Below are 17322 nucleotides of genomic sequence, written 5' to 3'. Positions count from 1 at the left end.
GTGTTGAGTTAAATGGTCAAACGGGCTAAAAGTCATGAAAGTGTAGTTAAATGGTCACATCATCTCAAGTTGTTTGAATTGTAAACATTACCGACACTGTGATTTTTCGTGAACATCTCAATCGATTAATCAACTTGTTATAAAATTTCAAACAAAAAAGAAGACAAAAGATTAATCTAATTCCAACCATTTTGCCGCTAATTAGAAATTACTCATTTTCACTTAAAAGCTTTTTGTGAAGCATTGTTAAATCTGCAAAACTGATCCATTTTACGAAGTCGTAAATTGTTACCTTTGGGCTCTAGGAGTTTACGTATACCCTAAAACTGTGATCAAATTCAATTTGTGGGCTTTTTGGTTCCTATAACTTTTGAAAATTTAATGGAATACAATTTAAATTTGGATTGGAATCTTTTAAAAGTTGATATTGGAATCCTTTAAAGTTGATCTAACTTTATAACTTTATAGGTAAAGTTGGACCAACTTTAGCCTCAAGATTAAAATTTAATGTTTAAATCTTGACCATTGAATTTAATCCAATGGTTAAAGTTGATAAAGTTGATCCAACTTTACCTAAAAAGTTGAATCAAACTTTAGAGTTTAGAGATCATCCTCTAAATTTCTTATGTTAATCTAACTGGACAAGAAAAAAAATTCAAATTTCATTCGACTAAATTTACATATATTCTATGAACCAAACAACATAGTCTACTTATAGAATTAGAGCAGACTATATTGACGGTAGAATTTAAAATACAACGGATAGTCAGATACGGCATTGCTCTAGTGAACTATGTTGCGATGTCAGTAGTGAATTTACTTAAGTTTTTTTGTAACACATCAATGCTAGTTGCTGTTGTTTTTTTAGTTTAAACTTTAAATTCCAACAAGATGCGCATCTTTTTTTATCTATGTACTATGCTCTTTCTTGTATCTCTTTAGCAAGTTGGCACCAGCTGCACCCTTGTGTCCAAAAAGGATGCAATTATTTCGGCAGAACCTGGAAAAGTGTAATCCTTATATGCTGTAATATGCAAAAGGAATCTATGTGCTTGTGGTGGACATGGCTTATCTTCATGACATAGTTTGATGAGCATAGACCATGGACATGTAAGTAGCTGTTTTTGGCAAATTCAAACAACTAGAAGGTTCAAAATAGACTGGTCGTATGATCCGTTCCAGAAAAAAGACGGTTGTATGATTTGGGTAACATCTGCAGTCACAAAGCTATCCTGGACTTATTGAGCTAATACACCAGTATATTCATGACCATTAAAACATACTAACATTCTAGCAGCTGTAAACATACTACCTGCTGTCAAATTTCAGTAGAGGAACATGTGTTATCGTTATAAATTCTCGCATAAACCTCACTTGCAAGCTACTCAGTAAAAACATCATATGATCAAGTAGACATGTTAATCTTCTAATAAGATTAAGAGGAGGTACCTATTGAAGGGATCACTGCAGTAAAAGAACCATATTTAAATAACCACATAACTATTGTCTAAAAAGTTAATGGATTAGTTGAATAACTTTACATTGAACTCAATAATCATATTCTTACATCAACTTCTTACCTAATTATCCACATCTGATTATTTTATCCCTAAATGACAAGATAATCAGAATCATAGGAAGTTCACCCAAACACTCAACTGCATATGGTGACTTCAAAAGGCAATAATCAGTTGACACTAACATTCAAAGTCCCGCTAAGAACATTCTAGGCACGTGATAGTAACGATATCTGAGAAAGTAAAACGTCACCTCTACCAAAAAGCTACAATGTTTCCTAAATCGATGATTCTGAAAAACTTCAACATAAGAAATCTAAACCAACAATCTGCAACTTTCCGATTCCCAGAAATAGAAAGAAGATTAATGAGCTAACAGAAAAGTAGAAATCAAAGAAGTTTAACTGGAATCAAAAATTGAACAATAAACCACATTTATCAAACTCAAAAAAATATACAGTTACACTTTTATATATATAAAAAATTAACCAGAAAAAGTCATAACATTCAAACTACTGTGTTCTATTTATTAAAATTCCATAAAATGATACAAGTCCACCAATCAAAGCAAATTTGCTCTATCAGTCATGAATCCTACAGTAATAATGCTACAACAAATTACATAACCATGAGTTAATAAGAACATAAAGTTCTTAAAATTCTTTTGGTACAAATCAAACGCCCCATCGAACCACAAACTTTAAAATAAAACCGAAACAAAATCTTGTTCACCGTGTGATCCCTCTTTTACGCCAGTAGAAAACAAGACAATTTGTTCTCAAAAGTACAAGATGTAACAAAACAATCATGTGAATATATCAAAACGAATAGCAATTCAAGAACAAATTTACCACTTTTGTAATCACTCGTGTAGTGGTAGCGTTTCTCAATGATCACTCTTCTTACCCGAACCATAATAACTCACATACCATCTAACAAACTTCTTCAACCCCGTTTGAAGATCTGTTGTCGGCTTATACCCAAACTCCCTTTGGGCAAAACTAATATTAGCATGAGTAAACGGTACATCACCATTTCTAGGCAACTTCATCACACGTCTCTTCGCTTTCACTTTCAATAACTTCTCCAAAATACTAACAAGATTTGAAACAGGAACAGGTGAAGTATTCCCCAAATTAATAACCCTCAATTGTGCAGCCCCTTTTTTCTTCCCACCACTTCCTGTACTCTTTTCAGCAGTATCTAGAGCACCTAAACAACCCTTTACTATATCATCAATATACGTAAAATCACGAGCAACCGTTCCATGATTAGCCGACTCAAAAATAGGAATCGTTTTTCCTTTCAAGATGTCCTTAGTAAAGAAAAAATAAGCCATATCTGGTCTACCCCATGGTCCATAAACAGTAAAGAACCTTAAACCAGTTAATGACAAACCATATATATGATTATAAGTATGTGCAATTTCTTCACCGGCTTTTTTGGTTGCAGCATACAAACTAGCAGGCTGGTCCGTTCGGTCTTTTTCAGAAAAAGGTACTTTAGTATTCAATCCATAAACCGAACTAGACGATGCCCAAACTATAGCAGGTTGTGGATTAACATTTTTACAAACTTCAAGCAAATTAACAAAACCAGCAATATTACTATGGATATAAGATTTCGGATTTTCCATTGCATATCTAACACCAGCCTGAGCAGCTAAATGCATAACATGAGTAAAATGAACTACCTCGAATAATTTCGTTAACAAAACGGCGTCGTTTATGTCTCCTTCCACAATGTAAATCCCACTTCTTTCTAACAAAGCCTGCCTAGCCCTTTTAAGAGTTGGATCATAATAATCATTAAAATTATCTAACCCTAACACACCATCCCCACGGCGTTTCAAGGCGGCGCTGACATGGGTTCCGACAAACCCGGCTGCCCCTGTTACTAATACAGAAAACCCAGTTTTTGATCGGATCTTGGATGATGATTTGACCCGTTTTTCCCATTCGGGTCCACCCCAAGATCTGGTTTTTAAAGACCTTCTAGAAAGATCTGAAGATGGGTTTGATGAATTTGGTATTGGGCTTGGTGATGTTGGTGATTTAAAGAAAAAAATAAAGATTAAACCTAAGAAAATAAATGACCAAAATGTAAGCTTTGCAAGATATGAATAATGCCATCTTAACCTATTATTATTATTGTAATTAGGTTTATCCATCTTAAATTTACCAGGTGTTGATGGTATATTATCCAAATGAGATGACTTCATAATAATCCCAATAACAATAAATCTTGGATAATGGGATTGAAAAAACAAAACAAAAAAAAAAAGATTATTTTTTTCAAGAAATCGAAAAAAGATAAGAAATTCGAAGTTGGTATGGTTTAATTTTCTTGGAATGTGACTAAGGTTTGAAGAAATACCAAAAAGATTCCAACTTTCTTTCGAGATATCCAATTTTGTTATTATCCAAGATTGATGAATAAAAACCAAAAGCGGTTTGTTTGTTTGTTTGTTGTTTTTGTTGTTGTTGTTGTTGTTGTGTTGGTGAATATGGTGGTTTTTTCTTCAATGGTGGAATCTATGATTGCTTGGTATTGTGGGTTTTCTTTCTAATTTGTTTGCTTGATTTTAAAGATTTGATGATTGAAGAAAGAAAGGTGTGATTGGGGAGAGAAAGAGAGAGGTGGACTAAATGAAGATGGGAGGAAGAATGGATTTTGAAGAATAAAAAATTATAATAATGATAATGATAATGGATATTCATGGTGGTGTGGACTCATTTACAGATAATTAAAATCAAAAGAGATCAAGAAAAGGTAAATAGTCAAACTTTATGATATCTTAGTAAAAAATTTGGTAAAGATTTAGAGGTAAAATTTAGGGTTTCTTTCATATAATAAAATAACAATAATATATTTCTTTTATTTAACTTATGACTTTTTTTTTTATGTATTTAAAATAATAATGGATTATAAAAGATAGGCTTTCAAAAAACATCTTTAGACCAGATAAGATTTTTCAACAAATTGGATTTTTTTTAACAGCATTCAATCATACTCTTACTCAAAGATTACATGTATGTCTGGAAATTATGACTCTCAAAAAACTCATATTAGTCCACCTCCACAAATGTGGGAAGTGAGATTTGAACCCAAATGGATCATCACAAGATCAAAAACCTTTGATAATTACAGTTGGTTTATTGTAACTGAACCGTATTAAAACGTTAGTATGACCTGATCGAGCCGAACTCAAACCAAATTTGGACGTCTTCTTTAATTTTGTTATTTTGAAGTTTTTAATATAATTATATTTGTTTGTATTTAATCAATATTGTTTCAGTTGTTATCATTTAATTTGCAAATTATTGTGTAAAGTTTTGTTTTAATTATGGATGATTGATGCTAAAATTTAACTTTAAATGTTTACGTTATAATTCTTATTAGATTTTAGACTCAGGTATATATAAAAATTATATAGTAAAACAAAACTTTAATAAGTTTATGATAAAAGTCGTGAAATAAATATATGAAGTAACATATGTTTGGTTTGTAAAAATTCATTTAGAAATGTATAGATAAAGATATAGATTATTTTATAAGATACTATTATTGATTTATTATATTAAAATTATTTATTAAAAAGTATAAATTAGTGATAAAAACAAAAAAAAAAAGTAAATTAAGATAAAAATTAAAAGCAAAACTCAATTTGAAATAATCAAAAACTATTATTGGTTGATAAGTTATTAAAGTATATATCTTTTAATATATACACAAATAAATAAAGATTCTATAATAATTATAACTTAAAGTATTTAATGAGACAAAAATGTATTATAAAACCTATATATAATTTTTCATTCCGTTAGACCCCATTCTAACAAGTTTAACTATACAAACATGTAATACATCATGAGATATGTTCGATCTGATTTTCTAGAATTGAATAAAAAATATAATAAAAGCAAGAAAAAGATATATAATTGGGAGGTGTTAATTTGTGATTCTAGGGGTCTGATTGGCGAATGAAGGGCTTGAAATTCAGAGGCCTTATTTATCTTGGATGATTGTTTATTTTGGGATTTGCAAGTGTGTGTTGGGAGATGCTACGGTTGAGATTTCGTGGCTAATTAAGAGGAGAGTTCTCAGTTTTTACACGATTGGCATGTATTAGATTCGTAGGTGGATTTAATGCTTTAATATATCACAGTTATAAGTAGTTAGATTTTTTAATATTCGTAGGTGGATTTTTTTTTTTTTAACAGCGAGTTGATAGTTAGTAATTATCAGTTAGCATTCGAGACACCACAGTGACATTCAGGCAGTATGCGATGCACGAATCATGTATGTCTAGGATGAAACCCAAGACTCTTAAAACCCCATATAATAATCCACTCCTACAAATGTAGGAAGTGATATTCGAACTCTGGTGGCTTTCTCTAAGGTCAAAGACCTTATCAATAGGCCACCAACCCTAGTGGCTAGTTAGATTATTTATTGTTTTCTTTAATTGTTGCTTATTGTTTGAACCTAAATTAATTGGCTCAGTGATGGACTAAGATTAGGACACAATCACTACAACTCCTGATAAATCAGTGCGAACCTAACAAACTCTTAGAGAGTCTAAGGTGGCAGTGATTGTGTGATGAATACGATATGATCGATGTTTGATTGACTGTAAGCATTGAATGCGATTGAATTGAATATGTGTATTGACAGACATTGAATTGAGCTTTTATAGAAAGTATACTTGGAAATGTGACAAACACTTTCGAGGATTCTAATGTTTCCAGTTTCCTTTTTCTTTGTAAAGACTGTAGCTTGACATGTATTGATTATCCATATGAATATTTATGTTTATATGTCATATGTATAATTTATGTACAGGGTTAGCTTATGCCTGCCAAGATGTTATATTTTACTGAGCTATAATATATGACATGTACTCGAGCAAGGGATGTCATAGCTCATGTCATGTTCTATTCAAGCAAGGCATGTCATAGGTCATGCCATGTGCTATTCTAGCAAGACATGTCATAGCTCATGCTATTATAGCAAGGCATGTCATAGCTCATGCTATTCTAGCAAGGCATGTCATAGCTCATGCCATGTGCTATTCTAGCAATGCATGTCATAGCTCATGATATTTTAGCAAGGCATGTCATAGCTCATGCCATGTGCTATTCTAGCAAGGCATGAGCATGAGAATCATTACTAGAGCAAGTATGAGCATAAGGTCCTAACTCAGGCATCATCTATTACTTGAGCATCATACACTACTAGAGTATCCCCTTCGCGACACATCCTTGTTCGAGCAAACCTCAAGCGAACCCATTACTAGAGCAACATAACTCGAGCCATATCCTTGAGGGGTTATTTTGGCTGATTAAGCAAGGTTCGGTACTATTACATAACTGAGACATCCTTTGTAACTCAAGCTTTTTGAAAGTGGGTTTAGGGGTTTTGTAACTCGAGCTTTACATGCCTAGCTCATGCTATTCGCACTGAGAATACCCTCTTAGGGGTTTTGAGAGATTACTTTACTTGCTATTATCCACTCGTCTTATTGTCGTGGATATATATACATGATCACTTATCGAATAAACCAAGAGTTTGAAGAACATATAGGAGTAATTTTATTCATTCCTATAACCAAAATGACAAACTTGTTTATACAAAACAGTGTACATTGTTTTCTAATCTACTTGGAGTTTCGATCGATTCATTTATCTAATATTTAATTAATATTTGATTTAAAGTAAATAATATATATTAAAGTTTGGCATTATTTTTTACGATATTAATAACAATTGATTAAAAATCTCATTTCCTAAACACTCATATATATAACATATATTATTCCAGGACCAAATTGTAAGAAAATTAATGATACGCCTATAATTTTGGAAAATGATTTATGATTTTTGTCATAATTAATATAGAAAAACTTTTATTTTTGAGTTATATGAGTTAATAAATTAGCATTCAATGAAATATAATTTACGTGTATATTTATTTACACTAGGCACATAGATTATAATTTCGATATCTATAACTCTATAAGACGTATATTTGTGTATTTTTATAATAATAACAAATAATAATGTATAATTAGATTTTTTATTTATAATTTAATTAAAACCTTTTGTTTTCTATGAAACAAAAAAAAATTTATTAGCTACATGTTGGAAATTCTTAGTTAAAATGATGGAAAGTTTCATTAGTTAGTATCTACTTTTTTTTTCCTTCTAAAACTAGACTTATGTACGCGCAATGCGGCGGCAGTGGGGTAGTGATGGTGGAAGTGGTGGTGGTGACAGTGGTGAGGGCGGCAGTGGAGACGGTGATGGGGGCGACGATGGTGGTGAATGTGAAAGTAGTTGATGTTAAATGTGGTATCGTAATTATTTTAAGTGTTGGAGGATCTTTGCTGTAAATTATTTCATTAAGGGTAGTATAGGCATATTAGATGAAGATGTTTAAGTTAGTGAATAAAGGAGAAGAGTATTTTTGGTTTTTTTTTAAAGATAGAAAGTTTAAGAAAAAAAAGGGTAGTTTGTTTTATTAGATAGTAGTATAGATATAGAAGTATAGATATAAAGGATTCGTATCTTGAAATGTAACAAACTTTAAAAGAATGTATATAGTGTGAAATAACTAAAGTTGTGTTCATTGTAAGAAAATGTATCCGACCAATCAAAACTAACAAGTGACAGCTATATATATGGTTGTCACGTATGCATTTTTACATACAATATACATAATTTAAAGATGATTACATACAATGAACACAACTTTAGTTATTTCACACTATAAACATTCGTTGAAGTTTGTTACATTTTAGGATATTTTTCTCATAATATAATGGTAGGAAGTATAATATAATATCTATACTTAAATTAAGTGTACATTTAGTAATCTTATGTAGTACCAGATGTATCAATCAAAAGATAGTGATATTTTTTCCTAACTAGAAGTTTAAAATTGCATCAATAAATATTTTTTCAAATTTCTTTTCTTACTACACTATTAGATAAGATTAATACTTTTCAAAAAAAAAAGAAGATAAGATTAATATAATAGCTTACTATACCGTTAAATTGATAATGTCAAACAAAACTTAAACTTTAATATACCGCAAATGCCCATAGAAATTATTATTTTCGACCGACAAAACACCAAATACGAAAAAGCATCAGAACTTGGAGTCATTCGAAAAATGTCGGTGAGGCCACTGATGATGAATATTTTTTTATTAATATTTATTTATATGTATAGTCGAAGGTTATCTTATACAAGCATTATAATTATATGATGAGTAATAATAATAATAATGTATGTATCAGACTTTGATCTAAGTTAGAATTTATGATACAAGACAATATTAAATGGATGGTGATACGTATACTATCAATTTTTATCGAATGTTATCAAATATAATTTAAGGTGTTATATAATACAATCATATTATGTTTACATATAGATTGAAAATCAAAGAATTAAAAAAAATAAAATAAAAAATAATTAGAAGGATAATATTTTGGTAAAATAGAGATTGTCAGTGGATTAGGAAATGTGAAAAATAATAATAATAAAAAATACGTTTTGAATTTTTCATTAAAAAGTAGAAAACTGTTTTGTTGAAAATTTTATATTTCAAACTCATTTAAATGCATTTTCTGTTTTTTATGATTTCTTAAAAAATAAAACTCAATACGAAATGTGTTTTTCCAAACCAAATTCGCCCGTACGAAAATAAAAAGAATTTCATCCTCACCCCCTCCCATCTCTCGAAGGATGATTGTATATATCCTCAATTTTATTCACTATTTTAAACATATTCACTTGATATATCTATAATACTATAAGTGGATTTAATTTATAACATCTACCACTTACCTTTTGAATACCACCACCATCATCGTCATATTGCGTAGACATTTGTCTACTATTTTTATACGTGATGTATTTCTAATCAGCTGTTTTTATTTTGATTTTGAATAAATATTTTGTATTACAATAACCCGTAAAGTACATTTAAGAATTGATATTGTAAACAAACAATTATCTATATCTTCTATATCCTTTAATAAAGAGAACAACCCTATTTCTTTTTGTCTTATTAAGACTTTGAAATATCAAGGTTGCCTATATGCCTTCAACAATCTGCCTCTTTAACAACTCACCCTTTAATCTATCTAACAATTCTTCAATATATTTACAAACCCTTAATGAAACAAATAACTAAATTATCCCACTTTAAATTAGAAAGTTTAACATTAATAATCACCCTATCACCGTCACTACTTGTCGACTCTACCGCCAACGCGATAATGTTTACTTGGACTAGTTAATTACTCCCTCCGTCCCAATTTAAATGTCATAGTTTGACATTTTCGGTCTTTCACGGTTAACTTTGACCGTCTATAATTCTATTTGTGTTATGTAACACTTGATGTAATATATATAAATCGATTAAATTTTCAATGTATTTTATAATGATATAACTTTCGTCAACTATTATAAAACACAAAGAATAATATTAATGGTCAAAGTTGCGAAAAAAGACTTGGACAGTCAAACTTGGACATTTAAATTGGGACGGAGGGAGTAATAAATAATAACTATATATCAAGTCAATATAGACTAGAAAGTTTGAACCGAAGATGATGCACATGAGACATAAATCTTCCGGAGATAATTACAAAAGTGAGAGGTAGACTGCGAGGTGGGTCAAGATACATGCTTGCAAATCCTGAATAATGGGCAGAATCAAGGATTTATCGCACTGGCGCAACTACATAGGGGCGGGGAGGGGCGCCCGACCCCCCGGAATTTTTTTTACGATGTAGGGGTATATTGTTTTCGTGTAAAATTTTTTCGATATACTCGGTTTCGACCCCTATTTAAAAAAAATAGTGTTAGGGAAATGAAAATTTAGATCCCGACCCCCTGCTGAGAATTTTCTAGCTTCGCCACTGATTTATCGGGCCAAACTTGATTCTATACACCACCCTGACATCCTTGTTAACTCATTCGATTTTCTAACCAACCCTAAATTATAACAAGGAGAACTCTAATATTGCTATACTTTGGAGTTCCAAATCGTGCTTCCTTAGAGGAAAATCTTCAAATCAAACGCGTATGAATGTGATATAAGGTTGGTCGTAATATTGTGGACCGTGGAACTCTAATACAATAATAAATAGAAGGGTTATTTACTGAAATGGTACATGGACTATCCACCATACTACTGATTTCATACCTATAACTTTAAAATTACTCTTATCATACCCCAACTTATCAATTCTCCACACGGACGATACCTGACCTGACGGGCATCAGTTTGGCCGTTAAGTTGGGGTATGACTACGGTAAATTTTAAAGTTTTAGGTATGAAACCAGTAATATAGTGGATAGTCCATATGTCATTTATGTAATTAACCATTATTATTATTATATTATTACTATAATTTCTTGTAAATCCTATTAATTTCTAATGGAAGTGATGTTTTTACTATTATTATTATTATTGGAAAATGATAAACATAGCCTCCGGGGCTATGTATAATACGCTATTACATGCATCAAAGGTTGTACAATAAGTATAAATCCGTAAATATAGGAGGTAGTTATGTTCAATGTGCAAATCATTTATGCATGTAATAACATGTTAAACATAACCCCGGGGGCTGTGTTCATCAATTCCCTTATTATTATTATTATTATTATTATTATTATTATTATTATTATTATTATTATTATTATTATTATTATTATTATTATTATTATGGTTGTTGTTGTTGTTATTGTTGTTTTAATTACACAAAGTATTATTTAAGAATAAATAATTTTAAAAAGTACATTGATATTTTTTGTAAATATTTACTTTTATTTTATAAAAGAATACTTTATTTTTATAAAAAAATTATAAATATTTAGTTATTTTTATTAAAAACTATTAATCAATCAAATTATAGATCCATGATGATTTTATTTATTTCATGTTTATTTATATTTTATTTAAAAAAATAAGTAAATCGGAAGCAGTACATTAATTTCATGTAAAACATTGATAAATGAATGTGAAGTCTTGAATGGATACCACCACATGGAGTTGATTAAATTTGTTTTGAGTTGATTCAAACGTTACATAGTAGTTGTACAGGAACTAATGCAATACAAGAAATTATGATATTTTTTCCGGTTTACCCCTTTAAAAAAGAAGATTGAAAAATATTTTTTATAAAAATAAAAACTTTGTACTAAAAATGATCTTTTATAAAAGAAAATATTATTTTATTAAAAAATAATTTTTATAAATAATAGTTTTTGAAATATTAATAGTTTTTAATAAAAAATTAAATATTTACAATAATTTTTTTATAAAAAAAGTATTCTTTTATAAAATAAATATAAATATTTACAAAAAAAATATCAATGTACTTTGTGTAATTAAAAAAACAACAAGAACAACAACCATAATAATAATAATAATAATAATAATAATAATAATAATAATAATAATAATAATAATAATAATAATAATAATTATTATTATTATTATTATTATTATTATTATTATTACATAAATGATATCTGGACTATCCACCATATTACTGGTTTCATATCTAAAACTTTAAAATTTACGGTAGTCATACCCCAACTTAACGGCCAAACTGACGTCCGTCAAGTCAGGTATCGTCCGAGTGAAAAATTGATAAGTTGGGGTATGATGAGAGTAATTTTAAAGTTATAGGTATGAAACCAGTAATATGATGGATAGTCCAGGTATCATTTCAGTAAATAACCCTAAATAGAATTATGTTTATGTCCAAAACAAAGATTGGGCCGAATACATTAACTTAGGCTGAGACCGGGCCTATATCATCAAGATTGGGCTGAATACTTGGGGGTAGATTGAGCCCGGACGGAAAATACAACCAGGTCTGGACTTAAAAATTAGATGAAGTGATACCATTACAAATGCAGTTTTTACTCATATGTGAAGTTAAGAGACACATATTCGATTTTTAAGGATATCAAAATCATGTCGGTATTAAATGAAGGTATTTCATCGGCATAAAACACATTACGGGAAGTCATGATATGATCCAATGCAAATCCGGAGTTAAGGTACCCTCTTTTAAATTAGGCTGAGTGGGCTGGAAAAAGGTTCTGTGTCTTGCCATTTGACAACAATAAGAATAAAATTGTTAGCAAGGCATCGTACATTAGTACCAATAACGTTTCTGAAATAAAGATACATGTTATTCAAGAGGATAATACTAATGCCTCATGTCAAAGTAAAAATGTTTTAAAAATAAATACATATCCCCATACGGTTGGTGTCGTCAACCTTTTATTGCCTTAATAGCAGTATCATTTTATGACTTTTATCGTTTCTTTTAATGATTTCTAAGAGATTACAAATTAATCATGTCACTAAACAAAAACATTTTGTAACAATTATTTGTAGCCAAAATGTAATTGTTTACAGCAAAGGTTTGACATGTGGACTAGCTTAATGTTTATCACATCTTTATGTTGGTTAAGCAAACGTGTTGGTCCGGTTAATTAGCTTAAGACAAGCACCCTTGTCTTATGCCAATATTTGCCATTGCTTGCACAAATACATGATCAAACCCATATAGGTCAAAACTCAACCTTGATGCATTATATATGTCATATTAGTATTAATTTTTGCAAGTGGACGGTCGTAGTTTGATTAACAATAGGTTACTTAGATTTTCTAATTACTCAATCATAATAATTAAAAAATATATTCAACATACCACAAAATAATTCACTTAGTTTTTTAGCAAAGTTGCATGTGCAATATGATTCGAATTCAAACGCATGTTACAAGCTCTTCTATATATATATATATATATATAACCCCTTTTACCACATCTTAATTCATGTTTTCATATAAACCAACACAACAAATAAACACACATAAGGATTTCAAACACACAAAAGCTTAACAGAAATGGCACAAATCATGACTATCTCATTGTTGTTCGTCTCTCTCACAATCTTAGGTTTTTTGGGCACGGTCGAGTCACGTTCCCGTGCTAGGACGTACCTAGAGGCACAATGTAAACCGACGTTATACCCTGATCTATGTGTAAGAACTCTCCTACCATTTGCGAACAAAAAAGAAGTGCCTAGCCCGCAAAAAATAGCTCAAATTTCACTTACTACGTGTCTAGCCAAAGCCCGGTTCACAAAGGCTTATGTGGACATGATAGCAAAAGAATTTAACAGAACGAGAAATCCTGAAGAATACCAAGCCTTGGAAGACTGCTTGCAACAGATAAACAATGGAGTAAACCAAATTACTCAGTCTGTTAAGGAATTACGAAAGATGGGCAACGACGGGGAGGAGAACTTTACGTGGCATGAAAGTAATGTCCAAAGCTGGGTCGGGGCTGCGCTAACAGACACCACGACATGTATTGATGGTTTTTTAGGGGATGAAATTGGGAGTAAGGCTAAAAGTATGATCAAAGCAAGGTTTTTGAACGTGAAACAACTTGCTAGCAATTCTCTTGCGTTGTTAAATCGGTTTACAGCAAGGCATCGTGCTTCACGGGCCATCAAGAACCCATAAGTTATGCATTACAAAGTCTGAAGTCTTGTACGTATTATAAACTCGATCGTTATGTTATGTTGTGTTAGTTAATTAGTTTGTGGTGATCAATGTCTTTATGTTACATATATAATAATTAATTGTCGATGTATATATAATATGTGAATATCAAGTTTTGAGAAAGATTGTAATTAATTAACATCTGATGAATTTTTTACTTTTTATTTTAACGCGCGTAAATTAAGGTGGAATGTTATTAACATATATATATATATTGCCATAGATCGGATATTATCAAAAATCAACCTGCTGGGAGATATATAGACAAATCTCATTATATATGGATCTTTGTTTCTTGCTCTTCAAATACTCCAAATAGCAATAGAGTTATATATCTGATTACCTACATTTCTTTTCAGTACGTAATTGAATGTCAAAAGAGATCTTCAATAACATATGACGGTTTACTTTTCAAACTTTTTTTACAATATATATATATATATATATATATATATATATTTATCATTAAGTTTTGTTTAATTTAATGGTTTTATCTAAATTAAACCGTATGTTTTTAGTTTTGTAACCCCTTTTCAACTTGTAATAGGTTTGATAGATATTTGAATAAGATGAATAATTAACTCATGGCTAACGAGCTTAATCAAGTCTAGTAGTCTTTAAAGCTCAAGATCGGGCTCGATTAATCTTTTATTATACTAAAGCACAGTTGTTTTAATAATTTATCGACCAATCACAACTCTCGTTTTATAATGTTGACTTTTGTTTTCAATTTTGACTTTAATTTATACTTTTTACCCGATAATTTTAATATAATAAACAAATATAATAATAACTAATATATATCCGATAGAATAATAACTAATATTTATCTAATAAAATAATAACTAATATATATTCAATTTATATTTTTTACCCGATAATTTAGTATAATAAACAAATATAATAATAACTAATATATATCCGATAGAATAATAACTAATATTTATCCAATAAAATAATAACTAATATATATCCAATAATATGTTCTATCATATATATATAATTAATTAATTAAAAATAAATTAAATTTAATGTAAATATATTAAGATTTAAATAATAATTGTACTATATTAATTTTAATATATATATTAAAAAACAGTTGAACTAATGACTTATTAACCAATAATATCGTACGATTTCATCAAACTGACTCTCGCTGAGGTTATCATTTAGTTTTTTACATAGTCTTTCAAATGATGAAGGATGATATATCCTTCCAATGTTCTTTTATTACACTAGTTTTCTTTCTATTAGTTTAACATTATTGGCATTTGAATTGAACACTTAGGCGATGTTTGGTTCACAAAATAATTTTGTAAGGAATGAAATCTGTCAACCGACTTAGATATCGAAGGAATGAAATTTGATAAAATGTTTTTTGTTTTCTTAAAATTCAAGAAAATGAATGAATGGAATTCCATCCAATAACCCCAAGGAATAGAGATTTCATCATTTGATGGAATGTTTACATTCCAATGGAATGAAAGTTCATCATCTTTTGACAACCAAACGTACCACGGAATGGAATTCAATTCCAATTCCATCAGAACCTGTGAAACCAAACGTGCCCTTAGTATCCACTTATATCATCAATTTTGAACTTATAAGCTTTTATGAGTTACACGTATTAATATCTAATATTAATAATGTCGCAAGTCTCGTGTTGTCCAATGTTGGACACGGGTCTAAAATCTAGTAATTAACGATAACTATATAATGCTCACACTTAGTTTGAGCTCATTTTGGCTCCGCTTGAATCGAATTTGAGCTTTCAGTGATTCAAACTTGAATAGTTCACAAGTAGTGTAACTCGTTTACACCCTATAGTTATAAGAAAGCCTTAACCACACGCTTAAACAATAAAGTTAAGCATTTCTTTAGAACAACATACTATTCTGCTACTTTTCTTCCATGAACGCCCAATATGAAACCCAATGCTCTTGAAACACCCTTTATTAATACACCCTTATAAATATGAGAAGTAAAATTCGAATACAAGTGGATCTTTCCAAAGTCAAATACTTAACCATTATAGTTAAATATTAACCAAAATAACTTAACTACTTCATCAATTATTTTGTTGGTATATAGTGGAGTCTGAGCCCGAGATGTTTTTAGTTCAAATCCTGAGTGTGAGTAAAATGCTCTCAGAAATGGAAACATAGATTTTCTCAGCATGGGTTTTCCTTAGAATTGAACTTGAGTACAAGAAACATGACGTTGAGTCTAAAATTTCTTCCGTTATTCTTATCAAGACGTGTTCTATCCTTATCAAAATACAATAAATGTTTAGGTGATAACTAACATATTTATTGTGCATTTGTGCGATTAAAGCTTTGAAAGCATATTGTCATGGGGATTGATGAGTAAATCAGGTAGTTTACTTATTCGTAAAGGTATGCATTCCTTCACACAACACAACACAACACAAATACAATAACTAAGCTGGATAGCCCCCCACAGGCCCACACTACAAGAAGTGGATCCCCATTCAAGTTTATACCCAACTTTTCAAAAGCAAGTTATTACTAGGATGGGCCCCCACACCCATAAATATATGGCCCAATAACTCTTAGGTTAGCCGTTAGCATGTGCATATGGCTGATCAGAGATGTACAAGTCATATAACTATCGGAAAAGGATAATGGGTTTTAATGTATCACATTCGAACGAGACAAAGTATCCGCGAATTGAGGCGGTGAGATGGTGGGGTGATAGGTTATGGAAGGTGATAAGTCATAGAGTGTAATAGTCAAATGCCTTAGAGGGTTGGCTCCGCCCTCGTATTTAAAATTCGTCGAAAGTATCGAATGCCATCTTTAATGAAAGAGCATGGAATTTTAAGAACAACCACACAATTTTTATAATTTATCGATATACGGTTTTTGAGATAAAATTTTGAATGAATTAGAGGAATAAAATGATTTATAGAGGAAAAAAAAACGAGTGGTTCAAATTTGAAAAGAGAGAGAAAAATGAGTGGGTATTATAAGTATATTAGGTAGAGATATTTAAACTAGTGAATAAAGAATGAGATAATTTAGGCAGTTCAAATCATCTTTTGAAATTTTAAAAAGGGACAAAATGTTTTTTAAGATAGACGAGAGCAAGTACCCGCACGTTGCGGTGGTGAGATGGTGGTGGTGATACCTAGGTCATAGAATGTGATAGTCAAATGCCTTAATCGTACGG

General features: G+C 30.3%; 2 protein-coding genes across 2 annotated transcripts; one reads left to right on the top strand and one right to left on the bottom strand.

The window, feature by feature from the left end:
* Window positions 1–2018: 2018 nt before the first annotated feature.
* On the bottom strand, window positions 2019–4029 carry LOC122600418 (UDP-glucuronate 4-epimerase 3-like). Its single transcript, XM_043773129.1, has one exon. It carries the CDS (start codon window positions 3736–3738, stop codon window positions 2404–2406), a length of 1335 nt encoding a protein of 444 aa, XP_043629064.1. The 5' UTR covers window positions 3739–4029; the 3' UTR covers window positions 2019–2403.
* A 9438-nt stretch (window positions 4030–13467) lies between these two features.
* LOC122602013 (pectinesterase inhibitor 9-like) lies at window positions 13468–14091 on the top strand. The gene has a single exon (XM_043774750.1). It carries the CDS (start codon window positions 13468–13470, stop codon window positions 14089–14091), a length of 624 nt encoding a protein of 207 aa, XP_043630685.1.
* Window positions 14092–17322: the final 3231 nt, after the last annotated feature.

Source organism: Erigeron canadensis, chromosome 5 (genome assembly GCF_010389155.1).
Source record: "Erigeron canadensis isolate Cc75 chromosome 5, C_canadensis_v1, whole genome shotgun sequence".
In the NCBI taxonomy this organism is placed as follows: Eukaryota; Viridiplantae; Streptophyta; class Magnoliopsida; order Asterales; family Asteraceae; genus Erigeron; species Erigeron canadensis.
The sequence above is the reverse complement of the archived record's forward strand: the minus strand, read 5'-3'. Positions and strand labels throughout refer to the sequence as shown.